General features: G+C 35.0%; 1 protein-coding gene across 2 annotated transcripts; it reads left to right on the plus strand.

Annotated features, from left to right (window-relative positions):
• Window positions 1-13,977: 13,977 nt before the first annotated feature.
• On the plus strand, window positions 13,978-17,786 carry LOC143585556 (floral homeotic protein APETALA 2-like). 2 transcript variants are annotated; one of them, XM_077067315.1, is made up of 11 exons: window positions 13,978-14,490; window positions 14,758-14,783; window positions 14,881-14,911; window positions 15,026-15,113; window positions 15,459-15,604; window positions 16,265-16,309; window positions 16,399-16,490; window positions 16,577-16,698; window positions 17,109-17,303; window positions 17,393-17,437; window positions 17,474-17,786. In XM_077067315.1, the coding sequence occupies exons 1-11, from the start codon at window positions 14,033-14,035 to the stop codon at window positions 17,618-17,620; spliced, it is 1,395 nt and encodes a 464-aa protein (XP_076923430.1). In that variant the 5' UTR covers window positions 13,978-14,032; the 3' UTR covers window positions 17,621-17,786. The 2 variants fall into 2 exon arrangements, with proteins under 2 accessions (XP_076923430.1, XP_076923429.1); XM_077067314.1 differs by having other exon boundaries at window positions 17,393-17,786.
• Window positions 17,787-18,638: the final 852 nt, after the last annotated feature.

Consider the following 18,638-nt stretch of genomic DNA (forward strand, 5'->3'; position numbering starts at 1 on the left):
GAGGATGTCGTATGTATGGTGTGGCTTCCTCATCACGACAAAGTCCACATCTTCTGTGCGGGAGTGTTTCCCATCCGTAAGAGTGACGGGGAAAGATAGGATACCCAAGGGGGTGTTTGTGCTGCCATCAAACCCTTCCATCGAGGCGCAGATCGTTTCCAGGCGTTCCTTGTCTTCGTCATCTAGCTTGTCGAAGAACTGCCTGTACATCACCGTTGACGAGGCGCCGTTGTCAGCAAGAGTGCGGGAGGCGATGTAGTGCCCCAGCTTCCTTCTGGGTCCTCCTGGCACTCGCGGGAAGCGCACCTCAGCTTCCTTCCACGCACATGGTTCCATCGTTCGCCTTTTTCTTCCTCTGATATTACCATGAACCATGTTGATGCTGATGTCAACGGGCTTCCGTCCGTTGCCTCGGTACCGGTTGTCATTCCGTCCTCCCTTCTTGATTGATGCCACCAGGTGTGCCAGTCTTCCATCCTTGACGAATGCTTCAACAATATCCTTCAAGGATGTACACTCTTCCGTACCATGACCTTTTGTCCCGTGGAAGTCACAGGATTTGCTCTGATCCGCATTAGGTCGCTGCCGGATCATTGGAGCTTTTGGCCACGGTAGCTTTTCAGTGGCAAATATCTCCGTGACGCTTTTGGTGAGTGGCGTCCACCGGTGCTTTTGGCTTGAAGGGTGTGCGTGATTTCTTCCGCCAACAAGAGGGTGAGAGCTGGATGAGGTGTCAAAGTTTACCCTTGACTGCCAGATACCTAGCTTCCTCTTTTTGTTCTGCCGGGCGATCCGGACATTGTTCTCTCTTGTCCTCTGCGTGTAGAGGTGTGTACTCTGGGGAAGATCCCTTCCCGGTTGCTTCTCCGTCTCGGCAAAGCGCTTGGCCGCCGTCATGATGGCATCCCATGTTGATGGCATGCCATCCTTACCCGTCAATGTGCGGATAAGCTCCGGGTATTCGGCGCCTTGGATGAAAGCGGCGCGAACAAGATCTTCACTTATGTTGCCGAGACTTAGTTTTTTGGAGTTGAAGCGGGTGATGAAGTCTAACAAAGATTCATCCTCCTCTCTAACGCAGTTGAGGATCGTCCACTGTTCTTCAGTATATTTCCTCTGTTGGCTGAAGTGCTGGCTGAACTTGTTCTGAAAGTCCGCCCAGTCATATATGTGGTGGACCGGTAAACGATCGAACCATGCCCTGGCCGCTCCAACCAGGGTCATCTGGAACATATAACACCACGTGGGCTCCGTCCAGTTACTGACGGTTGCCCCCGCAATGAATCTGTTCAAGTGGTCGTCCGGGTCGGATAGACCATCATAAGTGCCAATGTTGGACATTTGTTTGGCACTTCTCGGGGCGATTGCTTCCGCAATGTCCCTCGCGAACTTTGACTTTCCTGCATTTGTAGCAGTTGGCCTAAAGGTTTTGGAGAAGTCACGCGGGTTTCTCTCCGCATTCGTTGGTTTAAAAGCTTCCCCAAAATTCCTTTTCGGCTGGAAGTCCGTTTCCTTACGCTTCCCTTTCGCCTTATGCGAGGGTTTGCGTCGGTATCGGATTCTTCTCTCTCCTCGTCTGAGTACTCGCACTCGCTGTTCATATTGAGCTGTTGGCGAGTACTGCCGAATTCGTCAGCCTGTTGAACTGAACGCAAGCGTTCATCCAATTCATCTTGGAACTCTCTCTGACGTGCTTCAGCCCACGCCTTCACTTGATCTAGTGTTTGGCGAGGGGCCCTCGTTCGTTTTTCCAACTGGGCGTCAGTGAACCCCGGTGGGATATTTACTGCACTTGCCCCGGCTTGGTTAGTCGGGGTAGTGTTCGTAAGATTTGTATAACCGCCGGTGTTCCCCCCAGTTGCTGGGGTTGTGGTTACCGGGGTTTCTTGGTCGGTTACTGGCCTTGGGACCGGAGTAACGTTAACCATTTCTTCAGAAATTTTCAAAAAACTAAATTAGTTCTAGCTTTTATGCACGGATGGCGCCAATGAAGAAACACTAAGTGAACCCACGGGCAGATTATAGATAATCTGGGGGTTAAGTAATGTTTCCCACGGATGAGGTCCAGCAGAGAAGGTTGTTCTTCAGGGGACCTGCAAAACAGACACCGTAAGTTCGTCACTGAGAAGGGGGGGGTTCCTCCTTGTGACCACCCTCCGGCGTGAGAATCAGACTAGATTGCTCTGAATATAAGTGTATATTAAGAGATTGCTAGATAAGATTGAGATATCAGATGATGTCATTACCATTCCAAGGTATTGGAGTATTTATAGCCGAAGGTAGGTTTCCAAGCAGGTACATCCGGCTGAATAGTATTCCTGTTCTACCAACAGTGGACTACGCACAGGCCATGCTGGTTGGTGGATAGGTTACGGCCAACAGTAATAAGGTCGGCTGTATACTGTTCCTTTCATGCCGGCTACTCACTGTTCCACCAACTGTAGGCTGCGCACGTCCCATCGTAAGGGTTGGTGAGTAGGCAGCGGCTAATAGTGACAAACAGTACTAGAGGGTGCTCCTCCTCGTATTGTTGTCGGTGAGCTGTCACCCTGTGATTAGTTCATGGGCTGCTCTGGTCAAATTGTCTGTTCCGCCCATACCTTAGTAGGTATAGTACGAAAGACCTTCCAGAAGCATACGGACTGGCTCATTTAGGCGGGAGTATTCCCGCCTTGCTCATTCCTTCATGTGACTACTGAAGTAACGAATGCCTTGTGCGTGTAGCCTTGCTGTTAGTGCGGGTAGCCTTTCCTGATGGCTTGTATCCGCAGCTGCGGAAACAGGCGGGGTACTTCACCATTGGGAGGCTTTCCCTGCGGGTACAGCTGGCGTACTGCGCGTAAGGTTCTTTGAGCATGGTGGGTCCTGCTGGAGCAGTTGGTCATTGCGCAGACGTCCCTGTTCAAGGTGAGTCTTGCGGGTCCAACTGGGCTCTGCTGGGACCTACCTCTTCAAATACCCATAACCTAACAAGGAAGAGAGACAAAGGAATTAAGAAGACTAAGAAAAATAAAAGGTGACGATACATATGTCCTTAGAATCTTGCAAGAAATGACTGACGCGATAGGATGATAGGAAACCTAATTAAATTCGAAAAAAACCGTTTAAAAAATTAAATTGGAAGGAAAACTATTTAACTGATTCCTTTTATAATGTTTATATTTACTTTTTAATTTTTGTGATTAAACAATATAAGTTAAACAATGTGAGTTTGTTTAAAAATCCTCACAAGAAAAAATGACTTCTAATTTGATTAACACAAGTAAAATGGAAAAAAACTATTGAATTGATTCCTTTATATGCATGTGTACAGATCTGTACGCATGGTGTGGTTCTATGAAGAAGCCATTCATAACTTGTCTAGATAACGTTATTTAATAAGCATATTGAAAAAATATAATTATATCTTTTATGTATTGTTCGATAATAATTCTATCTTTAAAAATCCTTGTCAATAGTCTAACATTTCGACTATTTTCTCTCAATGAACCTCCTTTAAACACCTAACATCGTTAAGTTTTTTTCCCGAATTTCAAACCGATATTTTAGGGCTTTTAATATGAAAAATGATACGAGTTGACTAATGTAAAACCTTGTCACGAAACGGTGATCCAAACGACGAAACAATATTTCAATTCGGGTGTTTGAATTTTCAATTAACAAAAACAATCCACTTGAATCTCAGTTGCGAGATAAGTTTTATATCAGTCGACTTGTATCATTCTTCCAATCAAAATCCTAAACATATGTTTAGAATTTAGAAAAAAAAAACTTAATGATTAACGTCATTAAGTGTTTTATGGGAGGTTCATTGAGAGAAAAGTAATCGAAAGGTTGGATCATTGACAGAAATATTTAAATATAGAATATTATCGACAAATACACAAAATGTAAAATTATTTATTTCCAATTTTCCTATTTAATAATAACTAGATCATAAAAAGAAAAACTTCTTCTATATTTATTTTGAGTATAGTACTTCTATATTTTTTTCTAGATAACACTTTTTTCTTCATTGTTCGCTATGTCAAATTGTGTTGGTTTGTCATTATAGTGAAATATGTGTTATTTTACTATTATAATGGTACCATCGATAAAACAACACAATTTCCGCTATAGTGGTAAATTATAGCATAATTGTATGAAAAAATTCCATATTCTGAACTAGACAGCATAATGCCAAGACTCAACCCGGTATTTAAAAACAACAAATTTTGAAGTATATGTAAATCATCTTGAACTAAAACCAACACACTTTTTGATTAATTGACTAAATAAAAAACAATACACATTCTTTCGGATTACATTGTGCTCCCATTGAGAGGTATTTAAGAGCATTCACACCGCTTCCCCTATGTATTGTGAGTGGCTTTTAATTGAGAAAATTCCTAAAATAGCCCATTTATAGAGTGTTGTTTCAAGTTTGTCCCCCCACATTCAAGTTTCCAACTTTGTCCCTTTGGTATCTCGTCGCCGGTGACATGTTAGCGAACACTGACGATGTATTAACATAACAAAGGGTTGACAATGCGTTACGTTGCTAACATAGGGTAGCAGCGATGCGTTAATGTTTAAAAAACATTAACGCATCGCTGCTGCCCTATGTTAGCAACATAAACGTACATCGTCGTCGGCGACATGTTAGCGAACACCGACGATGTGTTAACATAACATAGGGTTGACGATGCGTTTATATTGCTAACATAGGGTAGAAGCGATGTGTTATCCACTAACGCATCGAGGAACCCCTACTTTAAACATTAACGCATCGCTGCTACCCTATGTTAGCAACATAACGCATCGTCAACCCTATGTTATGTTAACACATCGTCGGTGTTCGCTAACATATCGCCGGCGACGAGATACCAAAAGAACAAAGTTGGAAACTTGAATTTAGAGGGACAAAATTGAAACCACATTCTATAAATGGACTATTTTGAGAATTTTCCCTTTAATAATTTAGGGTGTGGTTACAAAGAGAATAAGTGAGAAAATGTTACTGTTAAGAGCATTCTTGGCCTATTTTTTTATATTTTTATGAGTTGTTTTGTAAATTATATTGTATGATTATAAGTTGTTGTGATTAGAGCAGAGATAAAATATTATATGGTTAAGTTAAATTGGGGTTCATTGTTACACCGTATAATTTTTTAATAATATATAAGTGATTGATTGTGAGTTGAGAAAAGTGTATAGAGAACGACTTGGGAAAATTCCTAAAATGATCCAAAACAAGAGAGAGAAAATAAAAAAAAATCTAATCATGTCAAGATTTTCAAAACAACCCAATAAATATGTACTGGGGCGACGCATTGGGAAAATAAACGACGAGATTTAAAAACCAATTAAAAGTTGACATATGGAAAGAATCTGACACACCAGACGAGATTTTTAAAAATCTCGTATGTTCCGACCAAATTTTATACTTAACTCGCTTTTTTAAAAACCGTCTATCCAGACGGTTTTTTTTATGTTTCTCGTCTGGTCCGTTCATATTAATTACTTCTTGAAAAAAGAGCTTTCTGAATCTCGTCTTTCAAGACGCATTTAGATTGAATTTCGTCTTCCAAGTTCATATTCCCAAGTTTCTTATCTTTTAAGTTCAAATCCTATTTTATTCTCTTATTATATCTTCTTATATTTATATCGAAATTTCTATAAACGATCCATCAATCTCATAATAGTTTTAGCTCAAAATTTCCTTAAACCTAGCTTCAAGTAAACACGACAACTTCGAATGGTTGATGTTTGAATCAAGATTGACACCTCCCCGTTTACAGCTTGTTGGAACATATTCACAGCTTCCATCATCATTGTTTTGCCATTTACCACCATAACAAACAACAATATTATCAAATTCCATAAAACCTAATTGAAACCTAACTAGATAAATACTTGAAGAAGTTGAAGATAAAATGGAAGAACATGAAGATGAAACATGAAGATGAAGATGATAGTTTAATTTAGAAAAGTGGGGTCTACCTTAAACATAATTAAAAATACCATCGGATTAGACGGAATAATAAAAGACATTGTCGGTCAAGACGGAATACGAAAAATCCTATCGGTCCAGACGATATTTAAAGTTTTATAACCACCAGATAAGAAATTTAGGAATATGAACTTGGAAGACGAAATTCAATATAAATGCGTTTTGAAAGACGAGATTCAGAAAGCTCTTTTTTCAAGAAATAATTAATATGAATAGACCAGGCGAGAAACATAAAAAAACCGAGACGGTTTTTTAAAAGTGAGTTAAGTATAAAATTTGGTCGGAACAGACGAGATTTTTAAAAATCTCGTCTGGTGTGTCAGATTCTTTCCAGATGTCAACTTTTGATTGGTTTTTAAATCTCGTCGTTTATTTTCCCAATGCGTCGCCCCAGTACATATTTATTGGGTTGTTTTGGGAATCTTGACATAATTAGGATTTTTTTTCCTCTCTTGTTTTGGATCATTTTGGGAATTTTCCCTAATGATTTTTTTGTAAAATAATTTTATATTAAATTATTTTTCTGTTTGATTTAAAAAAAAAAACTTAATATTATAAGTCCGGACAGAAATGGAAAGGACAAAAGTGTAAAAAGGAAGAGTGATGTTGAAACTCGAAAGTGAATGACTGATAATAATTATACAGTAGCCTAAATAAGGAAATTAAATAAAATGTCATCTTTCTACTGCTCGTCTTGTCTCTTTCCTTTCCTGGACATCTTCAATTCTGCACACATATTATTATTATTATTATTTTATTGTGCCCCCTTTTCAATATTCTAGCTTTCTAAGAGCATTCTCATCCCGTTCCCTATCCCTATATTCATATATATCATATAATTGCACTAAAAAACACTATATTTCTCTCTCATATTCAATTAAATAATATTTTTTATATCTTTTTCATTACAGTTTTCTCTCTCCACCCTATAATTTACAAAAAATCACTACCTTTTCCCCAAATTTATAAAAAATCACTACATTTTCTCTCTCCACCCTATAATTTACTCTCACAACCACTCACAACCTCACCCTATAATTTACGAACCCTCCTCACATAATTTTAAGGGATGGGTTGGGAATGCTCTAATAACTGTAACATATATTATGTTACTAACCTATGTATTAAACGGGAGGAAATTAATAAAATCGTTAAGTAAACATATATGTTTATTTATTAAAAAATATATAAATATCTGTATTAATATGAACGGATAAATTTACACACACACATATATATATATATAAGAGATGGTTTATAGAGAAGTCATTTTAATGCGAGAAGTGAATTATAATCCTTGATTAATGTTGATCTATGGTCTACATTGATCGTTGCATTTTTATAATTATTGGTAACTGTTTTTAATGTCTTTTAATAAAGAACGATTATCTTGTAATTTTGTTATTGTGGTAAACATAGAACTCCATATTTGTCAATGAGAATCCTTGTGTTCGTTCATTCCCGTCTTCATTTATCGCCAAAAATTTCTAAAATAACAAACCACAACACAATCTTCACAAATTGGTTCCTGATTTGAGCAATCTTCGTTGAGGCTATTGAAGATTAATCATCAAGTTTATATAATAGGGTGTTTATTGCTTGAACCCTAATTGTATTTGAAGTTGCCGGTGTAGTAGGCCACGATTTGTGAAGGTTTGTGTAATGTTGTTGATCGATTTATCTTTTTTTTTATTTAATTGAATGTGTAACACTAATTAAAAGTCTGAATACCTACATTATCCGTGCAACACTAGTCATCTTCTTTCTGGCATGCTCAAAATTGGGTATTTTTCAAGATTTCATACTTCAGTTACGTAATAATTGAACATGGTGATTCAACTTTTTTGTGTTTGTTTAAGCAATCTCACACATCATCTCTGATATATTATTTGTGGTGTAGGCAACATTTTTTAGTGGTGTACTGATGTAGGGAAGTTGGTTGGTTTTGTAGGGTAATATGGTTTGTTGTGTAGGGGATCTTGGTATGTTATGCGGGTAATGAAACCATTGTATATACCAGAATGATTTCGTATTTGTTTTGGTGATAGGTGTGAATATAGTTACTGTATATGGTGGATGTATGCGATTATAAACATATCATCTAAAAAGATTTTTTGTTTGTGATTATTTAGTTGTTGGTAGTTTATGTTTTCGAGTGTAGGACTTACTGCTTAAAAATGTATGATTTGTTATGTAACAATGTAGGAATAAATATTGTGGTTTACAATGCTTGTACCTTTTGTGATTGTATATTTGTACATTAATATAGTAAACAATAGATTATATTGGGTTTGTTTTGCGTATGGACAATAATTGTAAGTAAACAGTTTGATCATGTGGTATATGTATTTTTTTTGTTTGAAGGATGTACGCCAAAGCAGTTTTGTAGGCAGATTGTGGAGATAAGTATGCATGTGTAGTCATTATTTTTTGTTTTCTCTCACAAGGTTTTTTGAGTATATAATTGTGTAGGGGTTTAGTTTACTAAGAAGGTTATTTTTATGTTAGTGTGTGGTATGTTATATTCCATTGTAAGTATGCTACCGTGTAGGTTGATAATCTGAGTATAACGTTTATTTTAGCTGAAGACTTTTAAATTAAAATATTAATTTACATTGAAAAATTTTTAGAACCAAATATCCAAATGTTGTTATATAATATCTTTTTAACTTTATGAAAATACAAGGATTTCATTTATCAAAACGGGGCCATCTGTACATGCTTGACTATCATCCGGTATGGCGCCTAATCACCGTATTTGCCGCTTAAGCTTAGTTACCTGAAATGTTTGAAAATATGTCGGTGAACCTTTGACAGGTTAAAAAAAAATTTGTTATTATACAAAATAGTTTTCAAGACAGCTTAGCAGGATATCTGATTTGTTTTCCCTGAGATGTTTCCACTACCATACACACACAATACATTGGTTCTCCGAGTGTTTTGCCCGTTAGAGTACTGGTTGATATATATTGACGCATAGTGTGCATAGTAATTGTCATTTACGTTTGAATCCATGCACATGTGTATTCGACCCGAATGTTATTATTTGTTGTCTTGTATCATAACATTTTTAGAGAATCTCATAATATCATGTAAACGTTTTTCTCTCTCTTTTAGACAAACGACCTATTTGCCCTAACAAAGTAAACCTATTTAATTATTTGTAAAGATTTAACGTATTCAGATGAAATTTAATGTTCGAGATCACATTATTACTTTTCAAAATTATGCAATTATTCGACTTTTACATGTTCGGCGCAACATATGCGTTCTTCAAAGTTTTATAGGCAATTTAATTTTGATATTTCCAAGCAGGCGTAATATTTAGATGACATATAAGTGGATATTGTTTCATTATTCTTTAAAGTTACGCAATTATTAGACTTTTACGGGCAAGATGCACTACGTGGCTCATCTTTATCCAACTGTCCATTAAGTAGGGCTGACAAAACATGTCTTATTGTATTAAACATGTTTGAGATGACACACTTAATTAACATAGATATTAAACATGAATACAACTCGTTCAACTATTTATAAACCATATATGTCTATAATATAGCTTTAAGTTTCACGTGATAAGAAGAAACGATGGAGTTTAGGCTACTAATTTTAATTATTTATAATTTTTAAAATATTACATGCTGTACTTTTTTATTGACAAGTTTAATCGTGTCTCGAACAAGTGCCCGATTAACAGCCCTACAAGTAAAACCATTATGTCAGTTTATGAGCTACTACATATAAGAAACTTAAAATTTATAAACTAAACTAGTTTTTATCCCCCGTATTACGGGGGTTATTTTATATTGTTTGTTCTAATATTTATTTATTTTTTGAATTTATATTTTTTTTATTGTATGAAAGTTAATAATATACTTATGGTTTGATGATAAATTGTTTAACAAATAAATGAGATGTTATAACCCGGTTTAATTAAAGCTATAAGGAATATCTGGGTTTGGTAAGACTCATACCCATTAATTCGGGTCAAATGCATGAGAAGCCTTCATTCAAAAATCAAGCAAATATGGTGACTTCAAAAAAAGGGGGAACAACCACATCGCGACACTTAGGATTTTTATGTTTTCGTTTATATATATTATAGTTGTTTTATATTGTTTGTTCTAATATTTATTTATTTTTTGAATTAATATTTTTTATTGTATGAAAGTTCATAATATACTTATGGTTTGATGATAAATTGTTTCACAAATAAATGAGATGTTATAACCCGGTTTAAAAGCTAAATGGTTTTGATGAGACCCAAGACCCGTTTATTTTTTTACTATAAAATTGGTTTTTTTAATTACAAATAATTATAAATAATATTTATGAAAGTTAATAATATACTTATGATTTGATGAGACTCAAAACCCGTTTATTTTTTTGACTATAAAATTAGTTTTTTAATTTAAATAATATAGATATCTTTTTTAAAATAAATAAGATATTAATTTTTAGTATATCCTATTTTATATGATTTTTACATCAATAATTTGGTGAGAATAATTTTAAATTTAATGAGATGTAACCCGTTTAACGAATATCTGGGTTTGGTAAGCTTCATACACATGAATTCAGGTCAAATACATGAGAAGCCTCCATTTAAAAATCAAGCAAATCTGGTGACTCCAAAAAAAGGGGGGGGCGACCACATCGCGACACGTTGGATTTTTATGTCTCGTTTATATAGATTATAGATTCATAAGTGTCATCGTCACTTAAACCATGCCCACCACTAAGACGTTGCATACCACAAACAAAAGAAGCCACCATCTTTAAATACCATCGATCCTCCTTTGTGTTGGCATCTTAGGTATCGGTCCCATGATGTCATTGATGGAACAAAATTACCATCACTCCCAGAACAGTTTTATGATAATTAATTTAAAGAATACAACTAAATGGGAAAGACGTTTAAAATTGCATTTTACTCGACCGAGAAACAATTATAAGATGTGAGTGAAGTTAAACGTGCCCTCAACGCATCCCATATGAGTAAAAATTAGAAGATGCTAAAATGTTTGTTAATCTCGATAGCAACGTTTTAACATAGATATCAAATTCCTTTTAGATCCTATCTAGTTCCCATTTAGTTCCATCAATGAATGTAAATCAGTGTCTAGTGTTCTATCATGTTTCCTTAATCGAAATGCTTACAATTATTATATATACCTAAACTGATAAAAGAAGAAAACATACGTAAGTGACGTACCCCACCAAGTGAAGCTTTCCCAATACTTGATAGAATACCAATGAAACATATATACTTCCTGTTGTACGTAGAGCATCCCTTTTAATTAAAAACAATAAGTTTATTGGATTTAAATAATCCAAACTTTGGTCAATTGGCCAATATTAATCCTAACTTAAGAATTGGCTCACATTAATCCCAACTTTCATTGTATTGGCTGTCAACGAACCTTTTCCTAACGGAGTCTAACTCCGTTAATTTTTGCTTACGTGGCTGCTTATGTGGCGCAAAAAAACATTAATTTTTTAAAAACACTCTTTTAACATATATATCAAAGTTCATAGACCATTTATAAAAATTACCCATCACCATCATCATTCTCTAACATCTTATACCACCACCACACCATTACCACCACTACCACATCAGGCTACCATATTTTCCGGTGATGTTTTTGACGATTCCGGCAAGATTTTCGGCTTGAAACGGTTTTCCGGCAAGGTAACCATATTTTTCGCTGTAACAACAGAAATTTCCGGCGACGTTCATGCCATGGATGTGAGCATGATCAGAATTGTTTGATGATTTGTAGAGTGTTAATTGATCTCGTAACCGTTTTTCTTTCCGGCAAGAAACTGGATATTCCGGTGAGGCCATTCTGAGGACGCGTTTTCGGCAAGCCATATTAGTGTCATTTTCTGATTTAGTAATAACACATCGAGTTCCGACTGTAACAGATTTCTCCGGTGAAGAAAATTGTTGTTCTGGTGGCCTAACTACTTTTTCCGGTCATTTTCGTTTTTCCGGCCATGATTAAGTTTTCCAACGGGTTTGTATAAGAAAACAATGTGTTACGAATTGTACGACGGCAGAATAACTCTACAAAACATATTTATTTTGTTCCGATCAAATTTCTGTCAATGTTCAAATTTCGTTCAGATCCACATACTCTGATTTTTCCGAATAGAATGGTGTGGTGGCCATGCTTATGTAGTGATGGCGGTGATAATGGTGAGGTGATGGTAGCTTGATGTGGTGGTGGTAGACTGGTAGTAATGGTGTGGTGGTGGTATAAGATGTTAGATGGTGATGGATAATTTTTACAAATGTTCCATGAACTTTAATATATGTGTTAAAAGAGTGTTTTTAAAATATTAATGTTATTTTGTGTCACATAAGCAGCCACGTAAGCAAAAATTAACGGAGTTAGACTCCGTTAGGAAAATGTTCGTTGACAGCCAACACAGTAAAAGTTGGGATTAACATGGGCCAATTGTTAAGTTGGGATTAATATTGGCCAATTGACCAAAGTTTGGTTTATTTAAATCCAATAAACCAAAATAAAAATAGCCATCCATTATCGGTACACACACGTACTTATATGTATAGGTGAAATCCAGGACAAAGGATTTTTAATGTCTGAACGTTACGAATTGAAGAAAAAAAAGCACATAAATAAAGTAATTGAAATACAGCAAAACTGGACTAGATCGAATAGCAAAAATTACACATCAATTTACAAGCACACATATTGTGTGTTGTGTTTAAAATAATATAAAAAAGCTATAGAGAGTCGTCATACGTTAAGGGGTTAACCGATAAACACATCCAGTTTTTTTATAATATTCATGAAGTACCGTTATAGGCCCTAATTTCAACACACTTAAAAGTTTATTTTTTTAATTAAACCACAACAATATTATACTAAAATTAAGGGGTAAAAAGTAATTAATTTTACAATACATTCTTTTAAAATTATGAATAAAATTTTATTTACATTAGAAAAGTTTATTGAATTACATTAGAAAAGTTTATTGAATTACATAAAATTCAACGACGACATAAAATTCAACGACGACAAAAAACCTATTGCTTTCGAGCTTTATAACTCATATAAATTGATTTCACATGCCATCATATTCTTCGTAGTTATTGATTTATCTTGATTAAAGGCGTACAAACCTTCTCAAAGTTTATATCTTAATAAATGTATAGTTTTAAAAACTTGATAATAATAATAATAATAATAATAATAATAGTTTTCTTTAATACTGCTTTTTTCAAAGTTTTTACATTATCCCTTTCTAAAACGTACCTAACTTAAAAAATCATTTATATAATTGTATCAAACTTTGAAAAGTTGTATTTGTATTTGTTGACATGTTGCCTTATAATTTATTTGTATACGGCTTTATCCTCCAAATTCCTTTATTCATTTAAATGCAACTTAAATATTATACAAGACTTTCTAGATGTATGATTATTTTTCAATGTGAATTAAAAAAATTACATAAATGTCTAAAAGTACATATCATCTCTCTTATTAATGAGATCAGTTCTGTAACAAATATATTTAGCCCCCCTTCCCTGTTTCCTTGAACATCATTTCAATCACACACAATGGAAGTGTAACTATGTGAGTCTAATTAGAAAATTACAAGGTAGCTAGATTTCAAATGAATTAACCCAAATCACACACACATGTATGATATGATAGATAGACATCTATATATATAGACATCTATATATATACATATAGAGAGAGAAGGTAGGTGTATATAAATTGACAGAGAATTTTAGACAAGATCTAGTGATCACGAGAAGCTGCTGATAAACCATAACTCAACCCCACTCTAGCTCCAAACCACAATCTATACTTTCATAGATAGATACACATACATGTATCCATCTCTCTATAACCACCATCTTTCTATATATTTATCTTTATGAATCCTAGGTTTCTTTTTCTTCCCAACACTTCTTCTTTCTAAACAAAAACAACTATTATCTACATATATATATATCAAACAAATAGATACACTTTGTGTTTTTTGACCGGAAAAATGTGGGATCTAAACGGCTTACCGGATCCAAGAACCGAACACGAAGATTCAGACGATTGTTATTCTGAAAATGAAAACAAAAGTAAAGGCAAAACGGTTCGATCAGCCGGTTCAAACTCCACCTCATCCGACGATGATGACTCCGTTACAAGAAAACGGAGCAGCGGATTATTATTATTTGGTGGTGATCAGCTGCTGCCGGTGACCCATCAGTTCTTTCCGGTTGATGATCAAGTGGGTCCCACGAATACTCCGGTGGTAACTGGCTGTACTAATTATTTCGCAGCTCCGGCTCAGTGGGGCGGTGTTCAACTGGGTGGGTTTGTTGGGAACGCCGCCGTAGCTCCGGAGGCCCCCCAGCCACTGAAGAAAAGCCGCCGTGGGCCCCGTTCTAGAAGCTCACAGTATCGTGGAGTCACCTTTTACCGTCGAACCGGCCGATGGGAATCACATATATGGTTTATTTTATTAATTATATTTTGTTTTCCTCTTTTGCTTAGTATTAATTATTTAAAGTCGCGATCAAATACGAATTAAATTAACGTGTTAACTGTACGAATCAAGTAATGTAATTATATATAACATATAGTAATTATAGTGTAGTGTAGTTAATTCGTATAGTTAACACGTTAATTTAATTGTTACGTTAACTTTTCCCTAATTTTTTATTAATTATTAAATAAAAACTACTTTTTTTCTAATTAAAATTTATTTTCATGATTTAGGGACTGTGGGAAACAGGTGTATCTCGGTATGTTATTTCATTTTGTTTGAATTAATTTCTCCAAATTTAATGGAAAAAATATATATTTACTGGATATTAATTATATCTTTGTGGTAAAACGCAGGTGGATTCGACACTGCACATGCAGCTGCACGGTGAGGGGACAATCAAAACCCTTTATTTTCCTTTTTGGTTAATTTTATTATTTTAAGTTTAATTTATTTTTATATAAACAATATGTTCCTTAATTAGGGTTTGTGATTTTGCAGTGCATACGATAGGGCAGCTATCAAGTTCCGGGGATTAGAAGCCGACATAAATTTCGGCATACAAGATTATGAAGACGATTTGAAACAGGTGGTTGTTATACTTATATATAAAGTTGTTAAGTCACTGTGTGTTTTCACCTCAAGCTAGTGTGTGTTTTATATATAGTATACCTTATCTTGAACAGTGATCATTTGTTGGCTTATCTTGAAACATGTTTTGTTGTTGGTGTTTTAAAGGAAAACACAAACACATGGCCACAAATATATATTACTCTTGATTAAGTCAAAAAAAAAAAAAAACTTCAACAAAAGTGTTTTAGAGGGTTTTGTTGTTTGAAGTAAGAACACACCATGTGAAGAAAAGCTGCAACTTGTGTTATAATTTGTTTTTGTTCTGACTTTTGTTGTTTGGAAAACAACATTAATTTAACAGATGAACAATCTGACCAAGGAGGAATTTGTGCATGTACTAAGGAGACAAAGTACAGGGTTTCCAAGAGGGAGTTCAAAATATAGAGGTGTTACTTTACACAAATGCGGTAGATGGGAAGCAAGAATGGGCCAATTCTTAGGCAAAAAGTAACTACTTACTTTCTATTCATCATCTTCATCTAGCTTCTTCCATCTCTTTAATTAATTCTTGCAACTTGTTTATCATTTAAAATTAATATAACTACTTGAAAGCAAGTTGTATAATATAATCAAAAACTGGGATTTATCTAATCTCATTTTGGTTACCAAAAAATTTTCAAAGTTTAAAAATTGTGTGTACACAAAAAGTTGGCCTTAACAAAATTTAGAAAAAAAAATGATATATTGTGCAAGAAAATGGTTTAGAAAGTGATGTATAAAAAATGTAATGCTTGCAAAAATAAAAAAAAAGGGTATTCATATTTTCAGAATGTTTTTTAAGAGATTTAAAGTTGTTAAACTTTCTTACTAAAGTGTGGGTGTTCGTTATTATTATTATATAAAATTAACATTTGAAATAGCAAAATCTAGAACTATCTTGTCTTTTAAAGACAAGTTAATAAATGATAACCAGAAAATTATTTAAAAACCAACCCTATAAAGAATATGTACTTGTTTTTCCATTTATATATAAAGCTGGCTAGTAGCTACCAGCGGGCTATGGCTGCACCTATCCACCTACTTGTATTCGTTTCGTCAAGTTAAGTCACTTCAACACACCCTATTCAAAACATACACTTAGATATTTTTCTATTTTTGGCTCTATAGGTATGTGTATCTAGGTCTCTTTGATACTGAAGTTGAAGCTGCCAGGTAAATATGAGTACTTTTAATTTTTTTAAAGGACTGGTGTGTCATATGTTCATTTTATAAGGGCTTGAATGAAAATATATTCTACTTAGGGCGTATGATAAGGCTGCCATCAAGTACAATGGAAAGGATGCTGTCACAAATTTTGATCCCGCGGTTTATGAAAATGAGTCCAATAACACTGGTATAATGCAACTCATTTTATTCTATGTATTTTGTATTTTTCAATATTTTCGTTTGTGGATTAAAAAGATTATTGCTTTAATGTAGAGTGTTCGAATAGTAACGATCATGGTAAGAACGCGTCTTCGGATCACAACCTTGATTTGAGCTTAGGTCATAATTCGGCCCCGAATAGGCAACATAATCGTGATGTTGGATTTCGACCTGCGGTATGCTTTAATTATTTGTTTTATTCAAATAATTTTTGTGAGTAGTATTGTTCAAATACCTCGCAACTCGAGATCATGTGGAAAAGCTTGAAATGAGCTCGTAAATAAACGAGTCTAGGTTAGTTTTTTTTCAAAAACTTTCGTGCCAAGATGAGCTCGCTTGTTTGGTTCGCTCAAGTTAAACAGGTGCCATAAAAATCCTAATTTTATAGCGAAAAGAAAGTACCATCAAGTTTTTTTTAAATGTATATATGAAAAAAAAATATTCATTTTATTGCTATCTTCATCATATACAAATAAAAAATATATTTTTGAAAATTATTTTTCTTTTTCATCTCAAATTTTAGCTTGTTATAAGTTTTTGAGCACAAGCTTGAAAACCTCTTCTCATATTTATTATGTAACTTTAGGCATTTGGAGGGAGTCGAAGGGAAAGGTATAATGAGACAGAGACATTGCAGCTCCTAAATCAGACACACCTTCAATCCGCTGGATCACACGAAGTTAACTATGACTCACGCGGATATGATCATCAAACAAGAGCGGTTGACCCACGTACGTTTCATATGCCACGCCAACCGCTCCTCAGTTCTTTGAATCACCAAGTGAGTGATGACTCATTAATCTTAACTTTCTTGTTTGCTATTATCCAGCATTGATTTAATAAGTTTAATTTCTTATGAAATATTTGTAGACTCAGTGGTCGAGCAGCGTGATGCTTGCAGGAGGAAACGAGTGGAACAACAACAACAACAACAACAACAACAACAACAACAACAACAATGTACATATGTATGCGAACAGTACTGCTGCAGCATCATCAGGATTCGCACAACATAGATTTAACATGAGACAACCAGCAGCCCCACCCCATGCTCAAACATGGTTGCACAACAGTGGCTATAGTACCACTCTTTCTTGAACCGGATCGATTTTCTGTTTCAGTTTCTGGTTTGTAAGCATAAATGTGAAGATCAATGTTTTATGATAATTAACTTCTATCTAGCTGGGGTTCTAGATCTTAGAGAATGTGACCAAAGGAAGAACAATTGTGTTTCATTGAATCCTTTGGATATGGGTGCTCAGTTTACGAAAAAGAAAATCAAAGCAAAGAATTCGGTTTTTTTTCTGTTTAAGGTAAATTGGATTTTAATAATTCAAAAGTATAGTACGACTCATTTACTAAATAATGCTTTCTGATAATAATGTGATACGATAATGAAAAAGTAGTTAATTGCTTCAACTATGGATTTTCATTTATGTTTGTTTCGAAACGATTTATACCATTTTCAATAAAATAATAAAATAGAAATTGTAAATTTATTATACACAAACAATATTATTTTTGAAGTCAAAAGTGAAATTGTTATTTTCAATAAGGTGGCTGAAGAGGTATGTACCCGCCTCAACATCGAGCGGGGCGGGTCAACCCACAAGATATATACAAGACATTAGAAATCAAAGATATTATCAAAGCACAAAGCCAAAACTTATGCGCACAGCGCATATCGCATATGCTCAAGCATCACATGCTTGCACATATCACATATGCTCAAGCATCACATATGCTCATGCATCACATATGCTCGCGCGTATCACATGCTCACGCATCATATATGCTTATGCATATCACATCGTGCGTGGCGCTTCCGCGCGCGGCGCATATCACATACTCGCGCATCATACATGCCCACCCATATCACAGTTGCGCATGGCGCAGCTGCGCGTGGGGCATCCGCGCGTGACGTGTATTACATGCTTGTGCATATCACATCTGCGCATGAAATATCTGCGCGTGAGAATAAAGAGAAGACCTCGCGCATCCTCAGGATGAGCGAATATCACACATGCACATAATCAACCTCGTCCTTATCCAAATCAGGATTAGGGCAACCTTGATTGTGCACGTCAGACAACCTTCCAGAAGGCATCTTTTTAAG

This window comes from Bidens hawaiensis, unplaced genomic scaffold (assembly GCF_021521415.1).
Source record: "Bidens hawaiensis isolate Kalapana, Puna unplaced genomic scaffold, B.hawaiensis_p1.1 tig00033889_1, whole genome shotgun sequence".
Taxonomy (NCBI): domain Eukaryota; kingdom Viridiplantae; phylum Streptophyta; class Magnoliopsida; order Asterales; family Asteraceae; genus Bidens; species Bidens hawaiensis.

What these genes read in the sequence shown, in the direction of transcription:
- LOC143585556 (XM_077067314.1), top strand. Translation starts at nt 14,033, where the DNA reads ATGTGGGATCTAAACGGCTTACCGGATCCAAGAACCGAACACGAAGAT. An exon ending in TGGGAAACAGGTGTATCTCG is followed by an intron (nt 14,784 to 14,880) that starts GTATGTTATTTC and finishes GGTAAAACGCAG; the next exon opens with GTGGATTCGACACTGCACAT. An exon ending in ATGTTGGATTTCGACCTGCG is followed by an intron (nt 16,699 to 17,108) that starts GTATGCTTTAAT and finishes ATGTAACTTTAG; the next exon opens with GCATTTGGAGGGAGTCGAAG.